The following is a 20,531-nucleotide window of genomic DNA, read 5'->3' as shown; positions in this document are numbered from 1 at the left end:
ACAGTCGTAAGGTTTAATCGTTAAAGGAGAGTCTGTTGAGTTTGACAAACCATTTTAGTCTTTATCCATAAATGACTCTCTGTTCGAAGCCATTACAAGACATGGATTTTTAAACCAACCAAAAATAATTTCCTCGTTTGTCGTAAAGCATAACGTCTTCATTTTTATTGGATTTCGAGCTATTACATTGGCTGAATCGATGGAATATACACATTCGATAAACAGGTTTGAAATTGCGGTAGTTTTGAGCTATACGTAAGTTCTTTTTTCTCATAAAAATCGATTAAAATATTTTGCTAGATTGATGTTAGTGAACGTTGTTTTTCTATGAGAGTAGTCTTCCTACTGATACGAATATGGTAGTACACAACCTTTACTAGTATCACAGGGTAGTTCATATACTTTTCCTTCTTTGTACTTGTTTTTCTCTCTTGTTTTTTTGTTGTGTATGTCTGTTTTTCCTGTCTAGTTTTGATCCTTGGAATATATTCTTCGGTTTCCACTCGAATCCTGGTTCCATTGATTACTCTTTCTTGTCATATCAGATCTCGCAAATGTAATAAATTATAAGCTCTAAAAGTAGTTTTCACCCTATACTTTTTGATAAAGTAATTTGTTTAAGGTAAAACGTTTATCGAATAATATTTTTAGAAACAAACCAAATGCCTCATCATGACGATTAATTACGGCTATGAACAGGAACGTGAAAAAGCTCTCTTCATTATTTGTCACTTTTTTTCACTTTTCGGACTTGTAATGCATTAAGTCAATTTGTGTGTGCGTTTATATGGAAATTGCTAATGAGTTTATACGACTTATTTTACGTCTGTCATGTTTTCTAAGTGCTTTTACCTTTTGTCTTTTTTTTCAATATTTTATAATAGGCATATAAGAACCTAACTTTGATATTTACTTATGCCAGTTGAAAAGATGGCGTCCATTCATATATTTTGTTACTTGTCGTTGCATACATTCAACTATAATTCCAATTGAGCATCGTTTGCAAATTGGATAACGTCGTGTCTAATATTTCTCTTGTAGCTGACGTTGCTTGATTATGTTCTCAAGGAGATATCTGCTGTATTTCGAATGAGTTTGTAAGCTCACATACAGTTAAGAACATGATACTAAATTTAGTTTATTTTCAGGCGACATTCGATTAGTGGATGGTGATGGAACATATGGAAGACTTGAAGTTTTTTATGATGGTTTTTGGGGTCTAGTTTGTAATGACAACTTTGGTCTTTACGATGCCGTTGTCGTTTGTCGACAGCTAAATCTTTGGTATGTAATTATCAGTTTAATTTCTAATCCCAAATTGTACAAACTTTTTAAACTGTTTTTTTTTCGAAGGCCTTACATTAAATTGCACCATAGTGTTGAACATAGTAGGGTATATTTTATGCTTCGTACTTCAATTGAAATATAAATATTTATGTATACTTAGAGTAATCAAGGGAACCAAGGTTATAGCGGTAATCAAACGAATGTAATCCAGGGACAAAGACCAGAGATGGAAAACAGACATGCACAACAAGGTGACAGTCTGTTAATCACATTTTAATGATAAAATGATGCAACCAAGTCTATTTTTATACAATGATATAGAAATTTTAAACGTCATTGATTTTATCAAATTTGAGGCCAATCTCAAGAAGTATATTCCTTTTTTTTAAATTTGAATTTTTGGACTATAATCTGCACTTCAAAAAAGCAAATATTGCAAATTGGCAACATTTCAAAAATTTCGAATGAGTGGTACACTTGTTTCTATGCCTTGTACAACAATTTATTGTAACAATAAAGTGAAAAGCGAAGGGGTTATTTTATCAGTGCATAACTTTTTATATGATTACCAAACATGGTAATGGTATTGTAAACAACAATCGAATTTGCAGGGTAAACACGTCCGTTGAAAGTCCATTCTATACGTCTGGTGGGGGTCAAGGTAAACTAATGTTCCTGGACGAACTATTCTGTAATGGTACTGAGAACAGATTAGATGAATGTCCACATGTTGGTCGATATCAGGAAGACTGCAGCTATACACAAGCTGTAGGGGTATATTGTATGAACGCAACGGAAGACGATCTAGATTATAAACAAGGTACACTTATAGTTATTGCTATGGCAACTTCCAACGATCTGCTGGAATATAAATAAAATTAGTGTATAGTTTTTGTTATAGCAACAGTTTAGGATCTATATTATAAATACAAATAACATGTAGCTATTGCCATGGTAACAGACAACGATCTAGATTATAACTATTGTTAGTGTATAGTTATTTCTATTGCAACATTCAACAATGAAGATTATAACCAGGGTTAGTGTAAAAATACTGCTGTGGCAAAAGATGAGAATCTAGATTATAAACAAGGTTAGTTTATAATTATTGCTATGACAATAAATGATGATCAAGATCATGAACAAGGTTAGTGTATTGTTGTTAAAATGGCAACATTTACGATCTGGATTATAGAAGAGGTTAGTGTATAATAATTGCTATGACAATAGATTACGATCAAGATTATATACAAGGTTAGTGTGTAATTATTGCTATGACAATAGATGACGATCTGGATCAAAAGACATCATTCAACGATTGTTAAAAAGTTAATGTATATTAACTTCTGGCGCAAGCGTTGACGATTTGAATAATAAATAGGGTTTGTGTATAGTGAATGCTATGATGACAACTAATAGTTTAGGTTATAAACGAGATTTATGTATAGTGAATGCTATGATGACAACTAATAGTTTAGGTTATAAACGAGATTTGTGTATAGTGAATGCTATGATGACAACTAATGATTTAGATTATAAACGAGGTTTGTGTATAACGAATGCTATGATAACAACTAATGCTCTAGATTATAAACGCGGTTTGTGGATAGTGAATGCTATATGATATGAAATATTTATTAAAAATGCAATGAAATTTAACCGTAAGATTAGTTTATTTTTTAAATATAGCGAAAATTCTTGATAAATTTTTAAAATCTTAGAATAATTTGGCTAACTTTCATTAGATGGAGTATGGTTATGAGTAATGGGATATCTGATCATTGGCATATACATTACAAATGAGGAATGATAAAAATGTAATTGTTAATGTACAAGTTGTGCGTGTATAAAGTGTAATTATAATAATAATAATAATCAAGTAACTTTATATCGCATAATGCGTTTTATTATGTATTGGGTGATGATGAATATTACCAAGGAATGGGTCATAGCGAAAGGTTCAATAGAAATAGGGTATACGGTGGTAGAAAGCGGATATTTCAACAATAGCGGAGCTGGGATGTACATTGGACGTTTGACCCACCCAGGAGCTGTAAGGAAGTGTGCAAACTTCAGTTGAAAGTTTATTTATTTCAGGAGAAATAAGATTAGTTGGTGGTGATGGCACATACGGTAGAGTGGAAGTGTTTCAGTATGGTTTTTGGGGTGTAATTTGTGATGATTATTTTAGTATTGAAGAGACAATGGTAATTTGTCGGCAACTTAATCTTGGGTATGTGTTTATTAAAGTATGCTGAACAACCATTTAATAGCCTTGATTTTGAAATATCGGTTTTTTTTTGTTTTTTTTTTTTGTTTTTTTTTGTTTTTTTGAATTATATGGAAATTCTATAGCAGATCTTACAAATAAATAGTTTACTCCACTTCCAATAAAATAAAACAAAAATTACACTGTTGTGCTAAATGAATTACAACAATCATTAAAAGTACAGAAAATGCTTATATTGATACTTATATAATATATTTTGGTGTAAGGTACATTGCATAATTTGCAACAGCATTATAACCAAATACTTCGCAATAATTTTTAAAAGCTAAATACAAGAAGTACTCAGAATTTATTATTGAAATAAGGTGCTTTACGCAGCGCAGCACCAACAAGTTTATCAGAAAATGTCAAAGACGCTACGTTATGGCCCCTTAAATGCTGAATATTTTATCGATTCTATTTTTCTACAAGTTTCTTCCTCAGTGATAATACTAATATGGTAAATAAATAAATATTGCGTCAGAATCAAGCCATATCAAGAAGCTGTTTACGGATAACAATTGATGATGACAACAGAGCACAATCTAATTTGATTTATAACAACCTTTCTTATTAGTTTGATCGTTTGATCGTATGCAAACCAGATCATTTTGAGTAACCTGGCTTGGTACTATGACGTCATTAACGTAGATTGAGCTGCACTCGGCGAATTAAATAATGTTATACCTGATAACCTTGTTTGTACCATTTTACATTTTGAACAGGTGTCAATTGCCGCTTCTAAGTTTATTTCGTATTTTACAAAAGTTTCAAAAATTACTTTTTTTAACTTAAAAACGAAAAAAAAACAATACACCACACAAGCTAAACTTAATTACATGACTTATGAACTTGCATACAAAATACAGGGTGTTACATCCGGCATTCATCAGGAGTAAATATGTAATTATCTGTTAATGGTTTCCACCACATACAGCGCAAGTTTGTAAAACCAAGAAAAGTTTTTTGGATTTTTTTTTCAATTAGAAGTTAAACCTTATTGAAGATATATGTTCACGTCTGCATCTGATAACGAACTAATATGGTCAATCGAATTGGGATAATGACCATAACAGTTCTATAGTATTGAAATTAACAAAACCTTGTATTTTAAATTACTTTATTAAATTTTGCCGATGATCAAATTTAACAGAAGTTATCCAACATACAGCGATTCTGGCTTGTACTTATTCCGGTACTTCATGTTAATCTCGTCGATTGTTTATGGAAATTTGCCAAGGACAAAAGAACAAACGGGAATTAGATTTGACTTTTGCATGATATATGTTTCATACAAATAAACAAAGTGAAATCAAAGAAGGTGTATTTCAGAATGCAGACCTTGGGTAAGGGAAACAACTCGAAATCAGTGATATGTTTGTATCATTTTCAATTCCACCCAAACCTTTCAAGCTTTCGATTGAAACAGTATCAAATCAGTCCAAGTTACTTTGTTGCTTACATGAAATTGATGCCAAATGCTGAATTCAAACGTTCTAATGCTTTTTAAGAGTTGGGTCTCTTACCCTAATTCTACATCCTTAATATCAAAATTTAAGAGACATGGATACATTAACAATCCATAATGATACGCTTCACTGACTCATAGAAAAAAATCACATGTGATAATTATTTTTGAAAACGAATTTTGTTCATGGTCAAATATTCATTTCCTCATATCACCGATTCGATATTTATATTTTTCAGAGACACTTTGTAGACAAAAAAACCTAGTTAGTAATAAAACACAATCAAATTAATAAGAATTCGAAATATTTCCAAGGTTTTGTACCTTTTTTAAACGTCATCTCTCATTTACTTTTGTTACTTTGTATGTATGATTTTAGTTACTTTATGTTCTTTGTTGTGTATGTCTGTTTTCCATGTCTGGTCTTTGTCCCTGGATTACTTTCTTTTGATTACCGCTATAACCTTGGTTTCCTTGATTACTCTTTGATTACCACTATAACCTTGGTTTCCTTGATTACTCTTTGATTACCACTATAACCTTGGTTCCCTTGATTACTCTTTGATTACCGCTTTAACCTTGGTTCTCTTGATTACTCCTTGATTACCACTATAACCTTGGTTCCCTTGATTACTCTCTCATCATATGAATTAGAAGACATTTATATGATAAACATGAACTTTAAATAACTAGTTTAACATAGCACAGTTATATGGGTACAATTTCACACATAGTCCTAAACCCCATTGTCCTCTTCCTCATTCCTTTTTCCATTCCTTTTTATCACATTTCTTACATATATTCATGACTTAGAGTTCATACATTCAATGGATTCAAATTTATCGCTGACAAAACAAACTGAAATCGAGATGAAAAACATTAAAACGTTTGTATCTTACTTACAGGTTGAGTACTTCCAAATCCAGTTTATACTACGATAAAGCCGGGGGCGTTGGAAAATTCATGCTTTATGATAACCTACAATGCACTGGGTTTGAAGAGAGTATAGACGAGTGTCCACATGTAAGCAATAATCATCACAACTGCGGTCCTCATGAGGCTATGGGGGTCAATTGTATGAATGCAACTGTTCCCTATATCCGTGAAAATCAAGGTAATTTAATTAAACATTTATTGGAATACATTATATACGACAATCTTTCAAGCAAATTACGACTTTTTTATCTAAAGATTGCGTAATAATTGATTGTATAGTGAAAATATTATTTAAACCTTATGGATAGTTTTGCTAGTTTGAGAGTAAACTTGATGTATCAATTTTAAATTCTCGTATCTTACTTGAAAAAGTGTGTGTCGTTTATATTTCGTATTGTATTTTTATCCTGAATTTTTTTAGTAAAATCATGGAAAATTAACCTAGAACTGTGAACTCGATATTCATAAAAATAGACAAACAACCAAAGATATTTCAACTTTACTTACTTTTTTTCCCTTTTTAACGCAAGCCATCACAAAAAAAAAAGAATCATTTACTTTACTATGAATAGCAAAGTACTTGTATGGGATAAACATTCTATGGTATATTGGAAGATGTGTAATGTGGAGATGGAAATTTTGGTGTTTTTGTATTTAATGTAAACGTAAACTTCAGACCATTCGGGAGCTTTGCGTTTGGTAATCGTCTTCTACTTTTCAAGAAACATCCATCGAGTTTGTGATATATATGATATTAATAATTCAAGGTAATGTTTTAATATTATCATGAATGTACTACATAGGTTTGTATACGAGTTTGTGTAAAGGGTCAGGATCATTAGCGTTTGTCAAAAAAGTAACTAACAAAATCCCCATTATTTCAAGGACAAATCTATACCTATTACATCCATAATTTTCAATTATAAAAGGCTATTGCAGGACCTCGAGATTGGGGACTTTAAGGCTAAATAACCTGCCTGTTCTTGCAAAAACTCTGTTTTCAAATATGGTCCTTCTGGTCACATCGTTACGGAGATTTCAGCATCATCGGAAACGAATCTTTTTAAGGTCCTTTCTGAAGATCCCAAGTACCGTGAACCAAGCTCCATAAATTGACATTATAACTTTAAAGTTCTTATGGATGCCGTGGAGAACTACGCAAGATAATGGATGACACAAGAACAAGATAACATTTATTCTCTGTCAGAGTGGGGTAAAGGCTGTGAGGTCTTTAATTTTGAAACGAATGAAAGTTTAAGTAGGTCAATGAGTGTCAATGCTATATCAGTTTTCAAAGACCCCGATGTAGCAAAAACATTGTCAACCATACATGAAAAATATGTTGCCTTACAAACAGACAAAGCCCAGAACAACCTTGTTTTGTCTGCAAAACGTATTATATCCGAAGTTTATTATCAGAAGTAGGCGTAGAATATAATAGCAGAGTGATATGACATACATTGCCACTACACTTTTGGAAAACCAAAAAACTGTGCTATTTTCTTTTTGTTTCTCTACCAAAGACGGTGATTTCGATTTACCGTCTATGTAATGGCTTTCTAAACTCAACAAAGATCCATACAAACAACGTTATATAGCTGGATTTGAAAAATGTTCCACCAAACCTCTTTCAAAACTTTTTGAATTATATACTCACAGCTGTCAAAGAGGGTCTCCAGTTCTACCATGACACTTAATACTCCCGTTGTGATATTAGTTAAATGTGAATCCTAAAAAATTAGAAAGATTTTCTAAAGAAACTCAATTGAGAATTATTATCAAAATATAATAGCATTAAAACCTATGATTTCTCATCACTGTATACTTCTATTCCACATACTCAGTACAAATTCCGACTTAAAAATATTATATATAAATGTTTTTCCAAAAACAAAACACCTAGGTACAAATATATACATGTAGTTCTTGGTAGAGATTCCTCATACTTTGTAAAAACTAATTCCAAATCACCTTCCAAATATACAGAAGTAGATGTTTTCAAAATGTTGAATTTTTTATCGCCGACATATTTGTCCAGTGTGGTGTACGCGAACAACGCGAACAGGAACATATTGTGATTCGCTACTTGCTGACCAATTCCGTCACTGTTATAAGGCTAACTTCACAGCTGATCTGATCCAATAGAAAGTATATCGTTTAGCTAATCCTTTAATATCAGTTTCCGCTCTATAGATGACGGAGTATCTTTAAACAATCTTAGTTTCGGGGATTCGAGACATGGCATCTACCCCAAAGAACTTTGAATAAAGGACACAACAGACACTGTGAAATCAGCCTCATTTCTTGGCCTACACTTAGAGATCAATGGTAAAGGAAAACTACTGTCCAATCTTTACGACAAACGTGATGACTTTTCATTCAGAATTGTCAACTTTTCTTCCGACTGTGGAAACCTTCCATCAGCACCTGCGTATGGAGTTTTCATATCATAACTCATACTTTATGTTAGACCTTGCCGTAACTACAAAGACTTATTGTATCGCGCTGGTAGACTTCTTACAATTAGGCTAACTGGAACAAGGTTATATTGTTACATGATTGAAGTCATCACTGCAGAAGTTTTATGGTCGTCACCATGAACTCGTGGATCGTTATGGTGTATTCATCTGCACCATGAAAACTGATTTGTTCAACGTGTTTTCCTCTTTTTCGTTTACCCCGGACCTGACTTTTTATGAGCAACTCGGCGGGTGTTTCTAGAAAAGCAGAAGACGCTAATCCTACCGGTACACCTGGTCAATGCTTGCCGTTTTATAGTTCGAGTTGTTCATTTACTTCTGTTGCTTTGTATGCATCATTTTAGTTACTTTATTTTCTTTGTTGTGATTGTCTTATTTGTCTGGTCTTTGTCCTTGGATTGCATGGTTTTGATTTTCGCTAGAATCTTGGTTCCCTCGATTTCTCTTATATTCCATCAATCTCTAATGTGTTTCTCACAAAGACAACTCAGCCAAATTTAAAGATTTAAATCAATTTCACAAATTTACAAATGAATTGCACAAATATGTCTACAATTCGTCAGATATACATGTATGAATGATAAATAAAAGTCGTTTACAGGTGACCTCCGTTTGGTTGAAGGAAGGCTAGAAATATACTTATTCGGCTATTGGGGTACAATCTGTGATGATAAATTTGATGATAAAGATGCCAGTGTCGCTTGCCGTCAAATGAAGTTCCCGGGGTAAGATACCTACTGTTGTACTTGCACTATAGTTTGTTTGTAAAAGCCTATCATTGTATGCGAATCGGTATCGGGTACTTAAAGTACGCAGTAAATTTTATTAGCTTTTGTCGCCTGCGGTTAACACTTTATTTTGAAATGAAAATCATTTTAATGTCATGTACACTGACAGTTTACTGGTTCATTTTATTACTTTATCTAAACTTGTATTGACAATGGTCATCAGAGTTATTAATCATCTTATACCATACATTTAATTTGTTGAATGGTTATTAGGGAAACAGTAACACTCTTTTAAAAAGTCACTTTTCCCATTTTAGCGTTCGCGCATCGTTTTAAGCATCGTTTTGCGTTCGTTTATCAAATACCTCATTTTTCTAATATTCTATTACAAAAAATACGGTGAAGACAGGACTTCAGTGTATTCAGTGTACGGTGGAGACAGGATTTTAGTGTAGTCATTATACGGTTGAGACAGGTTTTCAGTGTATTCAGTGTTCAGTTTAGACAGGATTTCCGTGTATTTAGTGTACGGAGGAGACAGGTTTTCAGTGTAGTCAGTGTACGGTGGAGACAGGTTCTCGGTGTAGTCAGTGTACTGTGGAGTCAGGTTCACAGTGTATTCGGTGTACGGTGGAGACAGGTTCTCAGTGTAGTCAGTTAATATCTGCCTTAAACATTTTTCTGGTATCGATATTTTATTTGCATATTTATGTTAATTTAAAAGCAAATTTCCGGTTTTAAAATATTCAAAAATATTCAAAATCAAAAATCTGAATACGATAAAAAAAAAGTTCACACAAAGAAACCGGGCCAAATATTCAAATTTTCATTGGTAGGTAACAGAAATCTTATGTTGAAATAACTTTAAAATGAACAGGAAAAAATGTGGAATATAAATTTCATAATACTGTTTAATATAGGTATTTCGTTTATTATATCTACTTTAATTACAGGATTAATAATTCCTCTGGGAAAGCAACGATCAAGCCAAAACCAGGTACGGGAATAATTTTTATCGATGAGCTAGCCTGTCTAGGAACTGAGAGTACATTATTGGATTGCAAAGGGGATTTTGGTAAAAGCAATTGTAAACATGATGAAGACGTTGGTATTCTATGTGATGATGGTGGTATGGAAGAGGTAAATGTTTCTATTCGATATATACTGACCAACTTTAGAGTCAACACAATGGTCACTATTTCATCAACATATTTGTTTCGGTTCAGTTGCACAATATAGTAACCTTCCTGTTGAGACGTTATGTTTTACTGAGTCTTGAGAAACGCCAAAAATTATCTATTTGATATTTGTTTTACAAAATAGTAAAATATTGTTTTCTGGGAAAAATGTTCTTTCGTTTCTATTGACTATTATATTTCCTGCTTTTTCGATTGTCCATAGCCAATTTGTTCCTCGGTGCACGTTTTCCTAATTATACAATTTTCTATATCCATTCCCAATTTATAACCACACAAGTCTTACAATTTATGCAATGCCAAAATAAATTAACACGTAGTTCATAATCGGTTATACAATACTGGGTAATCGGAAAACTAAGGCACAATGATTAAACCATATATTATATGGACGGAACATCAGCGACGTCCAATATACGAAAAATGTAGGACAAGAAATATGAATAACTAAAAAATGTTCAAAATTTGTAAACAACGAATTAGGCGATTGCCCTGTTTTGCTTTAAACATTGACGGATATTGAGCTCCATCGATCATAGTCATATCCTGAAAACATATGAAAGAACAAAATTCAGACAAAAAACGATAAGACAAAAGAAATGGGCATCACATTATTTAAGTAGCACGCACATCGACACAAAAGTAAGTAAGCAACCAGGATTCAACATGGAAGCATGGACTAGTTGCATCGGTAGGGTAGGATATATAAAATGCAGAATGGATTATTTGGGATTCAGGAGTAAGGAACGGACTACCCCAGATAATCAATAAAGGTTTTTTTAATAGTTTTATCTTCATTAACAAATATGATCGACACATGCATGTGTTGTGTTTGTTTGTGAATCTGTGTATATGCTACCGAAAAATATCAGAATGTATGGGTTTCAGTGAATAAAAAAACACATAGTCGCTGATGACGGAAAGGCTTTAGTTTTGCAGAAAAAATTATGGCCATGCAACCAAGGTCCATGTTATTTTTACAAATGTATTGAATACAATCCGACTATCATCTTTTGTTATTAGTGCAGCATATTTCTATTTTATTTTCTTCAGGCTTAGTAAGTGGACATTTTGGTTGTTTGACGATGCAGAATTGTCGACATCAACAAGAACATAAACTAAAGTCGGATGATTTTTCAATCTTGATCGACGTTTTTGCTAATCAAAATAGACAATTAACACTTTGGGTTTTTTTTATGAACACTGAAATCTTTGTAGGAGGGTTATTAGATATGAAATATTTGAAACATGTTAAAACTGTTGAATTTTCTCATTTATCAATCAATGACTTTGTATTGCTATCTTTTTGGTCATCAACATTTTTTTAACTTACTTAGTTCACCCGTTGCCTTGTTAATATAAGGATGAACATATAAAGGACCGGTAGCGCCATGTCCTCTTTCACGTTAACTGATTGATGCTCTTTGGAAGTGAGAAATGTCAACTTGGAACTGATAAATGTCAATTTGGAACTGATAATGTCATTTTGGCACTGTAAAATGGAAACTTGGAACTGTGGAATGTCTAGTTAGAACTACGAAATTTCAACTTGGAAGTGTATGAGAAATGTCAAGTTAGAACTGCAAAATAAGAACTCAGATGGGACAAATGTTAAGTTGGAACCCAGAAATGCTACGCATCAATCGGGGAAGGTAAAAGAAGTCATGCCAGTACCGGTGTTTGGTATATAAAAAAAACAGACAAATGATATGTTAAGATTAAGAATAATAAAGTATGATTTCGTTTTATTCTGTAATGAATAGTTATACCTAGTTATACCTTTTGTATCATATGTACTGTTTTGCTTAGTAAAACAATTGGGTATATGTTTTTATACTTACGTGTACAAATGTAATAGTAGACGCTGACATCATTTTAGCCATACCTTAAGTTCACTGTTTGTTATAATGATACAAACTCTGAACACAACACAGAACTATCATTACAGACTGACAATTCAGAGACATTTGAATGAAAACGACAAGTTCAAAATACGAAAGAGAAATCAAGGAAACAAAGATTCTGGAGGAAAATTAAAGGTATGCAATCCAGGAACAAAGACCAGACATGGACACACAACAAAGAACATAAAATTACCAAAATAATACATACAAAGCGACAAAGGTAAATCAGCAACTCGGACTCCATTAAAATCTGGGAGCAAGGACCAGGTGCACCGGTAGTTTAAGCGTCCTTTGCTTTTCTAGAAACACCCGTGGAAGTGCTAATAAAAAGTCAAGTTCAGGTTAGACGAAAGGGGAAGGGAAAGCTATGACACATTGAACAAATCAGTTTTCATGGTGCAGATGGATACCACAAAACTTCTATAGTGATAACTTCAATTTTGTAGCAAAATAACCTTGTTCCAAAAGCCATTTTATTAGTATCCGAGTGCGTATTTACGGCAAGCTCTGGCATAACGTATGCGTTTTGATATGAAAACTCCATGCGCTTTGTGCTAAAGGGACGAAATGAAAGAAGATAATATGGAATGAAAAGTCATCGCTTTGTCATATAGTTTGGTTCTTTTTTCCATTTACCATCTATCTATTAGTGTACAAAATGTAGGTCAAGAAATGAGACTGACTTCACAGTGTCTGTAGTATCCATTATTTTATGTTCTTTGCCGTAGATGCGATGTATAAAATCCCCAAAATTAGGATTGTGCACCAATAATACGTCATCAACACAGCGGAAAGTAAGATTAAAGGATACAGCTAAACATTGATTCTTCTTGTGGACCAGATCAGCTTTAAAGTCGGCCTTATAAGAGTGAATGAATAAGTTAGCAAGTTGAGAGGCACAAATTGTTCCCATTGGTATGCCGACAGTTTGTCGGAAATCACGTACATCACACCACCAAGATAGAATGTCGATATCAAATTCCAGAATTTAAAAAAAAAAACATTCTCTTCTGTATATTTGGAGGATGATTTGGAATTGTTTTTGTACAAAGTATGTGGAAACTCTACCAATTACTACAAATTTGTACCTATGTGTACCGTCTTTTTTGGAGGGATAACAATGTTTAATGTTCTTGAGTCGGGATTTTAACAGAGTATAGGGATTAGAAGTATAAATAGTTAAAAAAAATCATAAGCTTTAATGCTATTGTATTTTGATAATGATCTTGACTTTAGGGTTTCCAGAAGATCATTTTACAGGATTCACATTGTATGAATACCACTACGAGGGTAATAAGTGTCGTGGTATGACTGATGACCCTCTTTGACAACTGTGAGTATAGAAGTTAATAGAAGTGTTGAAAGAGGTTTGGTAGAGTAAATTTTGCAGATCCAGCTATGCAGCGTTTTTTGTATGGATTCTCGTGGAGTTTAGGAATCGAGTACATAGACAGTGAAGCACAATCATCGTCTTTGATAGAGAGACCATAGAGAATGGCACAGATTTACGGTTTTCCACTATCTCTTCTTTGAAGTGTGTTGTAACAGTATAGATCTTATTAGTGATACTATTTTCTACTTCTACCTCTGATGATATATACTGGATGGAATACGTTTTGCAGACAAACACATTTTTGTTTCGGGCTTTGTCTGCTGGTACGACACCTATGTGTCATGTATGTTAGGCAATGATTTTGCTTCACTGGGGTCTTTGAAAACTGATTGCCCTGGTCCGTGTAAATGCATGAATCAATATGAAATCGATTTTCGTCCCGGTCCAATACGGAAAGTCGTTTTGACTCACTTTTTATCAACCTTTTATTTCCATTTATTAATGTTCTGTCATGGTATAGTGGTAAGGAAAGACTGCACATTGGTATTGTTTGATTAATTGATTGAAGAATATCACTAAATAATGTGTGGTTTAGTTTCAGGGCTGTTCATGTAAGGCTGTCATGATGTCACTTTTTAAGTGTTTGTTTTGTACAATGTCACTTAGATGTTAAGATATGTCGATAGAAAGCTAACGTTAAATGTATATTCAACTAAATGATTACGGATAGAGAGTTATCTCTTATTGTATTTCAGGCAACTAATCTTGCTCCTTTTTGTTTTGACATTCATAAATGAATTTTAGACTAATACAAAAACATAAAATATTGAAGCATTATATTTTTTTAATAAAGCTGTAACATAGAGTTATTTTTTCAAAATGTTTCCCAAACTATCTATTAAAGTTCTATCTTAAAATCATTAAAAATTCACAGTGTGAATTCATGGGTTTCATGTACATTTTTACATACATTTTTCATACCCTTATTCCTTATGAGACTTCCCTTAATAATCAGTATTTATTGCAGATGACTTTAATTGGAGACTGGTGATTTTAAAGTGTATTTATTTTTTGCTTTGAAATATGTTTACAAACGACGAAATTCTAGTAAATAGAATATAATTTGTAAAACAATTATGAAATCCTAAATGCTCATTTGATAAGAAATTCTATAAAAAGTCGAAATGAAAAAAGGAAAAGAGTAACCAAGGGAACCAAGGTTATAGCAGTAATTAAAATAATGTAATCCAGGGACAAAGACCAGACATGGAAAACAGACATACACAACAAAGAACATAAAGTAACTAAAATCATTCATACAAAGTAACAAAAAGTAAAATCGGACTCCACTAAAAACTGGGAGCATAGACCAGGTGCACCGGTAGGGTAAGTGTCCTCTGCTTTTCTAGAAACACCCACCAATACTATGCGTCACATAAATAACATACTGTTAAAATTTGAATAAAAATATTTCCTACGACTTTATTGACACCTACCGTCGTTTAAATTGTCTTAAATTACTTGCTCATTCGTTCAGCCAAACGGCTTTTCCCTAAACATTGAATCTTTAAATTCCCGTCAGATTTTAATTCTCGGTGCCAATATTTACATTGTAAAAAGTCGGCCATGTTTACAGTGATCGGGTTGCTAGGAGATGTTTACGTTTAAATGGTTTGTCCAAAAACCGAAGAACCCAGAATGTTTTTTGGCGTTATTTCGGATATCTCGGATTTATTTTACGCGAACAACGTACAATACCGAGAAGTTGATCAAGCAGACGATTGTCACTGGAGTTCGACGGGAACTTACGAACTTCGTTTGTAAACAAATCGTCCCGTAGAAACCAACATGGCGGATATTAGTATGGGATTTTCCCGTAAGGATTTGTTACGCGTGATTTAAGCTAATAAGCGACTTGTTTAGGGAGAAGCCGTTTGGCTAAACGAATGAGCAAAGCATTTAAGACAATTTAAACGAGGTAGGTGTCAATAAAGTCGTAGAAAATATTTTTATTCAAATTTTAACAGTATGTTATTTATGTGACGCCGAGTATAGTTGTTCATAAAAAGTCAAGTCCGGGGTAGACAAACGAGGAAAGGAAAACTATGACCCATTGAATAAATCAGTTTTCATGGTGCAGATGGATACACCATAAAAATGTATGTTGGACACTAATTTACTGAAGCGGCAAGAATAAGTCAAACCATAGAGAGCACTCAAAAGTAAGGAACGAAAATGTTATTCTGAACTGTTTGTGATTTGTCTGATGTGTGAGGGAACATTACATGTAAAAATATGTTCCGAGTCAACAACTTATGAATCAATTATCTAATAGCTGTCTTCTCTGATATCAAAATGAGTTTGATAATTTGATACTAATGCGGTAATTTGATGCGGTAACTTTGATACTAATGCGATAAAGCAGCTTGTTAAAGAGAAATAATATTTCAGCATGTTTGAAAGAATGCACAATAAAAAACCTTAATATTGCAAGTGTAATAAAACAAACCTTCACACCGTGGCTTCCTTCCTTTCCATTGCTTGTCCGAGCCACATTTTCTTTTCTTATCTCCGTCGATGAGCCGGAATCCCTCGTACCAATTGTAGTAGATAGAGCGATATCGCAATGTCACAATACCATTTTCCAGCTTTTCAGAAGGGCATTCTGAACCTAAAAGTATGCATATATTTTCTATATAAATCTGGAATCACGGGCATAAACAAATTTGTATTTTAGGATTTATCGATAACAACCTGCTTGACAATTTCTGCAAGTTATATGATCATATGGTTCCATACCAGAATTTTGGAAAAAGTGCTTTTTGCAATAATCACAGCCAAATGACATTTTGAATGAACAATAAAGGAAATTGGGATACGAACGGGAAAATCCCGTTGAAAATATGAATTCCTCTGCATCAGTTATGTACTTGTGCTTATTCCATGTGTTTTAACGAAATATTTTTTTTTAGTTTAGGACATGAAATATTTCAAGAGTTTAGAGGTCAAAGTATATGAGTTAGAGGACCTCTTGCAGATACAATAAAAGTTAATTATTCAATATGTCTCCTCAAAAAAAATAGTTAAGAATAAGCTATGATAAAAATTTTGTCTATTGAAAAATCACATAAATTTTCCATGTGCACATCGCTTATTTTGCGAAGTGCAATAAACAAAATATGCACATGGATATTTATGTTATTTTTCAATAAACAACATTTTTATCATAGCCAATTCTTATAAATTAATTTTGAACATATTTTTACTTTTAAACATGAAGAAAGTAGCTCTGAATTTAACTGAATAGGGGCATGTCAATATTTTTGTATCCATTGATATATAACAAAATTATTTTAACCAATCAGATTTACAGTATTTTTCTCAAATTAATTGATAAAAGTGTAACTCATGAAAGATTGCACAAAAAAAAAATCAGAACAGGCAGAGTAAAATATAAATACATGTCCCTATGCCTATCTCAGTAATGTAGACTAAAAATACGAAACTCAAATCACTACAGTATATAGCTCACAAGCAATGGTAAAAGAATATGGTCAAAAATAAAGAATAAATAAAATATATAAGAGTAAAATGGCAGTAATATCGTGGACTACATAAATATAAATATAAAATATGTCAACATAAATAGACAGAAAAAGGTATAACCATATGATAAGGTAGAAAAGGAATGGGTTTAATCACACACGCGAAAACAAACACAGATTCTAAAAAGAAAAATACACAAAAAACTACACAAATCATCTATTAATAATGTGTAATATGTTATAATATATTCACTCAAGTAATGTCTCAATGTACCTAAGTACACATATACCAAGTATAAATATACTATGAAGGTAAATGTACCCAGCTGACCTATTTTCAAAACACAGAAATATTTTTAAACTCTTGATATACTAAATAAACCATAAAAATATGTAACGGTATTGTACGTGCACATTTAGTTTAACAACAACATGTGTACAAGGCAACGAAAAATTCCCAGGATGTACAGTGTGTCTAAATGAAAATCAAAGTACTCGCAGTCCTAAAGGTTACAATTATTTACTGCAATACATTTATCAATAAGTATACACATTATATTAATTTTTTGTCATATAAAAAATTCAAATCCACATATACTGCATATGTATATCATTATAAGATTTCTGCTTGATAATTATGTTAAAATTGTTTTGTAATTGATGATGACTTAATCAATGTTGTATAACCTGTCCACAAATCCTCTATCAATGTTGCATAACCTGTCCACAAATCCTCTATCAATGTTGTATAACCTGTCCACAAATCCTCTATCAATGTTGCATAACCTGTCCACAAATCCTCTATCAATGTTGCATAACCTGTCCACAAATCCTCTATCAATGTTGTATAACCTGTCCACAAATCCTCTATCAATGTTGCATAACCTGTCCACAAATCCTCTATCAATGTTGTATAACCTGTCCACAAATCCTCTATCAATGTTGTATAACCTGTCCACAAATCCTCTATATTTTTATTGATATAGCAAAATTAGATATGTTTAATCTTATCAACAAAAACTATAAAATTGAGGATACGATGCGATTTTTTTTTTTTTTTTTTTTTTTTGTTGATATATATATATATAATTAAACAACTACACAGTGAAAAATATAAATCCAACGTATAAAGACGATTAAGTCTGTTTCCAATATAAAACATCAAGACTTACTTCATTTCTTGCGAAAATAGTTACATGTAACTGTATTTTGAATACCAAAATACATATTCAAGCACTCGGCTTATAAGTAAAAATAGTCTTAATTGCTCCTAACGAATTACCACCACTGCTGGATAAACTAATCAAATACCACAAAAGGATTAATCGGCACATCGACATAGCTATCCAAAACACAATTTGATTCATGGTTTCAAGATTGCATCTGATGTAAGAATTAATGGATGTTGTCATTTCAATAAGGCTTATTTCGAAGTGTAAGTTTTTTGTAAGAATCAGGAAAAATGAGAAAAATCAGAAACATGCATGTCAAAACCGCACCGATCTGACAATATAATACCATCCAAGGATACTTCAGTCGAAAAGACCATTATTTCATCCGTGCATCACTGGCTTTGCTCGGGAAATTTGCAATAGAATGTTAGAAAAATGAGGTTATTAACTGAGTTATCTGCCCTTGAAATGTTCATTTTCAGTGCATTTCAATGAAATTGTAACTCAATGGTCCAGCATGATACGGAAAATCTTGTCGCTTGATTCTGATGGTAAAAATAGTCAACTGAAACTATCAAAATGTTGGGTTTTGTCATACCAGGGCCCGCCCACTGCCTGATTCTTACAGATACTAAGACTTAAAAAAAAACAAAGTCATTAGACGATGTTTAGGTAATCAGTAAAGTAGGTCAAAACCTGATGATCATGCGATTTGATGAAGCTATGAAATTATTACTGGCTCTTGCTATTCTTTAAAGTTTATATTTCTTATAAGTAGCAGCCTTTATAAAAAAACAATCAGACAGGAGGAGATTCATGCATTTCAAAAATACACCATTTTCACTTTTGTTCAGTAACAGTTACAGACCACAAAACTGGTCTAAGTTTGTCATTTGGTTCTTGCTCGTTTGAGATTTGCAAGAGTTGTCGTTCTTGATTCGATCTGATTTGGTTGCTTCGAGTGGGAGATCAATGTATGGTTTTCAAAAAGTAAAAATTTGAATACACAAATGACTATTGTTACTCAAAAAGTGTAGTATATGTAGACAAAAAAAGCATTATATGTTCCTTAGGTTTTTCTACACCATGAATCACCTCTACATTAGGCAGTGTCTGAATTTTATATGGACTAGTGCATAAATATTTGGGTGAATAATTTATTCACTAACTAAACATCAGTGTTGCATGGAATAACCCTGCATTAACATTGCAATGTATTGATATCGAATGTCTGTGTCGGATGGCCTTGACAAACAACAAAAATTGTAAGCCTTTAAACTCATTTTAATGAAGTAACTATATTTGTTCACATGTTCTGACGCATAACAATGCAAAATCCTCAAAACGTATCAAGTTTATCATTTATCCATTTTCAAGCAAACTTTGTCTACGGAAACATAATAAGTGGCAATTGTTTTATGTGAGAGGACGTAGTCTGAGGTCAAAAGCACAAAAGCTTTAAATAAATAAAGTGGCATATAATTTTTCCATAAGTAGTCAAATTGTAATTTGAAATGTCTTCCTAAATCCCACAAAAATATTGTCGAGCTGAAGTTCTAGCATTATAACATCACCAAACTACATAAAACTAGAGAATTATATTTTAAGTCTTTTGTGGAGATACACGAATGAATAAGATCATGCAGAACTGTGCATGTCAAAAGCACATTGTTGACGTTGAAAAATCCGAAATTTATACTTTACAAACTTTCACTGCTTTAATCAATGTCAGAAGGCGTTTTTGAGAGGATTCCATTCTGTGTACTTGCCAGACCCATCCATACATTGTACATCTCTAAATTGTTATAACGATAATAAAGGAAACCAAGATTCGAATACTAGAAAAATGGAACTTATCCCTAGGATAACGACTAGATAATGCAGGAAATAAATAATACGAAATAACCATATGTTCTGAAGGAGGCGGAAAAAAAGATGATGATACCTACAAAATACATCTTCTTGTCGTATAGTGTAGCGACCAGTTTGTACCTTCTATCTATCACTAAAATTGCGCATAGACAGATTAGAATTACGGATCCTTTCCAGCAACAAGAGAAACAATATAATTAGAATGGTATAAAAATATGGTCATAAACATACATTTTAGGCATGATCACCTGTTTTTACTGATAGAACAACTAGTGGTAATCCTTAAAACAGTGCTTTAGGATTATGAAATAGGAAAAGCGTATGTTAATTAAAGTTAATTA

At 32.6% G+C, this 20,531-nt stretch overlaps 1 protein-coding gene across 1 annotated transcript; it reads left to right on the top strand.

Moving 5' to 3' along the window:
- The first annotated feature begins 3,389 nt into the window (after positions 1–3,389).
- Positions 3,390–12,175, top strand: LOC148597547 (neurotrypsin-like). The gene is made up of 5 exons (XM_088563566.1): positions 3,390–3,520; positions 5,930–6,138; positions 9,042–9,165; positions 10,122–10,308; positions 11,418–12,175. Exons 1-5 carry the CDS (start codon positions 3,492–3,494, stop codon positions 11,421–11,423), a joined length of 555 nt encoding a protein of 184 aa, XP_088419692.1. The 5' UTR covers positions 3,390–3,491; the 3' UTR covers positions 11,424–12,175.
- The last annotated feature ends 8,356 nt before the right edge of the window (positions 12,176–20,531 follow it).

Source organism: Perna viridis, chromosome 15 (genome assembly GCF_037379345.1).
Source record: "Perna viridis isolate PV_CMFRI_1.1 ecotype Kerala chromosome 15, ASM3737934v1, whole genome shotgun sequence".
NCBI lineage: Eukaryota > Metazoa > Mollusca > Bivalvia > Mytilida > Mytilidae > Perna > Perna viridis.
The sequence above is the reverse complement of the archived record's forward strand: the minus strand, read 5'-3'. Positions and strand labels throughout refer to the sequence as shown.

What these genes read in the sequence shown, in the direction of transcription:
- LOC148597547 (XM_088563566.1), top strand. Translation starts at nt 3,492, where the DNA reads ATGGTAATTTGTCGGCAACTTAATCTTGG. An exon ending in TGTCGGCAACTTAATCTTGG is followed by an intron (nt 3,521 to 5,929) that starts GTATGTGTTTAT and finishes TCTTACTTACAG; the next exon opens with GTTGAGTACTTCCAAATCCA. An exon ending in CGTCAAATGAAGTTCCCGGG is followed by an intron (nt 9,166 to 10,121) that starts GTAAGATACCTA and finishes CTTTAATTACAG; the next exon opens with GATTAATAATTCCTCTGGGA.